Consider the following 3,839-nt stretch of genomic DNA (forward strand, 5'->3'; position numbering starts at 1 on the left):
AATCCTGCTTTTTCACATTGTTTGAATGAAAATAGAAATATAAAAGTGAAAAATAAAATCCTGCTGTTTTTTTAACACATTGTTTGAATGAAAAATATAAATATAAATTTCTGCTTAAACAATTTTACTCAATTAAAATAAAAAGTATAGTGCAGCTGGTCAGCTTTAAAGCCTGCTCAGATTCAGTTTTACTGGGAATTTACTTAGCTTTCCCACTTTGTTAAAGTGCAGTAAACAAAACATGCTTATATCTAAAGTGCAGCTTAAACAATTTTACTCAACTCCAATGGCGTTGGTTATTTCTTTAGCGCGATGGTCAGGGAAACGCTCTTTTTTTCTAAACGACGATGATATCGTAGTTTGCACCAGATTGCTTTTTCTAGTCGTGCCGGTTAACATTCAAACTCGGGTGGTGTCGCTTTAGATGCGTTAGCATGTTAGACGTGTTTCCAAGTACATACCCGACCGCTGTTCTGCAGTGTCGGCACACTGCTTTTGTCTTGTCAACTTGTTTATTTCAATCTTCGTATTTTACCCTAAACCAAAGTGTTCCCAAACGGAAGACTTAAGGTTTGCGGGTGGATCTTCAGGTTCGTCAGGCTCACTTGCCATGTTGTCAAAATGCTAGAATGCGCTGCACAAAGTGAAAGCGGAGATTTACGGTCGGACTCAGTCCGTCACTCAATTATGTCCGTCGGAGAACTAGATATTTTAAATGGTTCGGCTCACAAAAACAGAATTAAAATAAAACAAAATAAAATAAAATAATATCCTGCGCCCAATAATTCGGTACAGGGTCGTGCCGAACCGAAAGTCGCGTACCGAACGGTTCGACACAAATACATGTACCGTTACGGCCCTAATATACACACATCTATATATACATATACATATATATAACAATAAAGGCAAAGGACCTGAAGCAATAGTTTGGGCATCCTGCATGGTCAGTGCTTATTAGTGTCCCCTTTGGCAGGTATCACAGTTTCTTAACGCTTTTTGTAACCTGCTAAGAGTCTTTCAATTCTTGTTTGAGGGATTTTCATCCATTCTTCCAGCAAAAGGCTTCTAGTTCTGTGAGATTCTTGGGCTGTCTTGTATGCACTGCTCTTTTGAGGTCTAGCCACAGATTTTTAAGGATGTTTAGGTTGGGGCAGTGTGAGGGCCATGGCAAAACCTTCAGCTTGCTCCTCTTGAGGTAGTCCATTGTGGATTTTGAGGTGTGTTTAGGATCACTGTCCTGTTGTAGAAGCCATCCTTTTTTCACCTTCAGCTTTTTTACATATGGTGTGATGTTTGCTTCCAAGATTTGTTGGAATTTAATTGAATCCATTCTTCCCTCCACCTGTGAAATGTTCCCAGTGCCACTGGCTGCAACACAAGCCCAATACATTATCGATCCACCCCCTTGTTTAACAGTTGGACAGGTGATCTTTTAACAAAATTCTGCACCCTTTTTTCTCCAAACATTGCTTAGCTCATTGCATCCAAAAAATCCTATTTTAACTTCATCAGTCCACTTGCAAAGTTCTGACGATGAATTTTGTGGTAAGGATGCAGGAAAGGTTTTGTTCCATGAAGATCACATTAGTACAGGTGTCGCTGCACAGTAGAATAGTGCACTACCACTCCAGAGTCTGCTAATCTTCCTGCAGGTCTTTTGCAGTCAAACGGGGGTTCTGATTTACTTTTCTAGCAATCCTACGAGCAGCTCTCCCAGAAGGTTTTCTTGGTCTTCCAGACCTCAACTTGACCTCCACAGTTCCTATTAACTGCCATTCCTTAATTGCATCACGAACTGATGAAACAGCTACCTGAAAACATTTGCTATCTTCTTATAGTCTTCTCTTGCTGAGGGGCATCGGTTATTTTAGTTTTCAGAGTGCTAGGCAGCTGTTTAGAGGAGACCATGGCTGCTGATTGTTGGGGCAATGTTTCGGGAGTAAGAGTATTCATAAAGCTTTAAAATTTGCATCACATGGCCTTTCCTAACAATGACTGTGTAAGAGTCCTAACAAGCTAATTAAGGTCTCAGAGCCTGGTACAAATTGTCTGAGAGCTCAAAATGTCTTGAGGTGCCCAAACTTTTGCATGGTGCTTTCTTTTTTTTCCACTCTAAAATTGTACAAAACAAAAAAAAATAATATACTGATCTTGCTTGAAATGTTTTTTTGTTTTGTTATTAACAGTTTTATTATTTCTTTCTTTTAGATTTAACACATAATTAACAAAGGAAAATCAGACAGGAAAGACAAAGGAAACAAGACAAACAAAACAAGACAGTACAAAGGAAACAAAAAAAGGGGGGAGGGGTGCAAGGGTGACATTCACATAACATATGTAACATACAATATATCTCATACAATATGTATGTAAATGTATATAAACTGGGGGCTACCGTTTTAAACGTGTAAGGACAGTGTCCCAGTGGCCTTCCAGCCCTTTATCGAAGTCTTTTAACAGGCAGGCTGCCTGTTCCATGTAAGTATTCCTTCAACCAAGTGTCCCTTGATCTTGCTTGAAATGTCGAAAAGCATGTTTCAACTTTAACTTCATGCCTTTTGGGTATCACTTCATCTTTTACTCACTCAACTATTCACAGTAAAAGAAATGTTGATCAGGGTTGCTTACACTTTTGCATGCCAATGTACTACTTTGAAGCCAATCGCTCCATAGAAAAAGAACATGTGCTATGTAAAAAATAGGAGAAGGTGAGATGGGTTACAAGAGAAATTGAAAGCGATATAGTGAAGCTATTAGCCAGAGGTACAGGTGAATATGAATATTTCTCGATATGAAACCATGGTGGTGTATGCTCAGGAGCTAATGATCACTGTGCTAAATGCCAGGGACTAAATGAATAGTGATAGGGATGAAGATAAGGCAGCCCCAGTCTACTCTTCTTTGTGGTGTAGGTCGTTCCTCGGTCCAAATAAATGCATTGCAGTTTTTATATTTATATTTTAAGTTGTAAATGTAAGGAAGACGACCTGTTGATATCTGAACTGACTGCTTCAAGAATGGGTTCTATATACACTTAACAGAAATCACACAACACAGTGATAGCAAATTGTTTTATATCACTATCTGGCCATCTGACCTGAAATAATGCTGTTAAGAAAACTTAAGGGAATAACTCCAACTCATTTTGTATTTTTATCCTCATGTGGTCATAAATATACCTGCTGGACTATGAATTAGTTTTACTATGTAGACAGCATGTCATTGTCCTAACAATAACTTAAGGTATAAAACAGAGCATTGTCCTACCTCTGTGGACCCAGTGAAGGCCACCTTGTCAATATCCATGTGCTTTGCAATGGCAGAGCCAGCTGATGGTCCGAAGCCAGGCAAGATATTCACAACACCTTCAGGAAAACCCACCTGGAAACACAATCCAGTCAACTAAAGCTTAAAACAAGTTGGTCATTAGGACTGAGTACATCCAAAGAAGAAATTTCTGTGTAAGCTCTGTCTGCAAGCTTAAGAATTATTTTTATGAAAGTTACCAGCTACAGTTTCAACATCCCTTTCCAACTTGAAAGGATAGTGCATGGTGTGCAAGTATTGCTAGAGTTGTACTGTAGCAGAAATATAGAAAACTTGGCCTTCCCAGCTTTTACATCATGTAACATTTTCTGATATACAAGTCAGAGGAAACCTTTCTGATATTTCAGGAAGTAACCTCTGACACTTGACCACATTATTTGTGCCCATAACACTGAGGCTAACAATTTCAACACATATCCTGATAAGCAAAGTGAGATTGCACAATACTGTGTGTGTGTGTGTGTGTGTGTGTGTGTGTGTGTGTGTGTGTGTGTGTGTGTGTGTGTGTG

General features: G+C 39.0%; 1 protein-coding gene across 1 annotated transcript in view; it reads right to left on the minus strand.

Moving 5' to 3' along the window:
• The window catches only part of LOC126391218 (aldehyde dehydrogenase, mitochondrial-like), a 61,401-nt gene that overhangs the window by 20,527 nt on the left and 37,035 nt on the right, over positions 1-3,839 (minus strand). The window contains exon 7 of the mRNA XM_050045822.1: positions 3,271-3,384. Coding sequence (XP_049901779.1) covers positions 3,271-3,384 — 114 coding nt within the window. The remainder of the gene's footprint in view (positions 1-3,270; positions 3,385-3,839) is intronic.

This window comes from Epinephelus moara, chromosome 6, assembly GCF_006386435.1.
Source record: "Epinephelus moara isolate mb chromosome 6, YSFRI_EMoa_1.0, whole genome shotgun sequence".
Lineage (NCBI taxonomy): Eukaryota > Metazoa > Chordata > Actinopteri > Perciformes > Serranidae > Epinephelus > Epinephelus moara.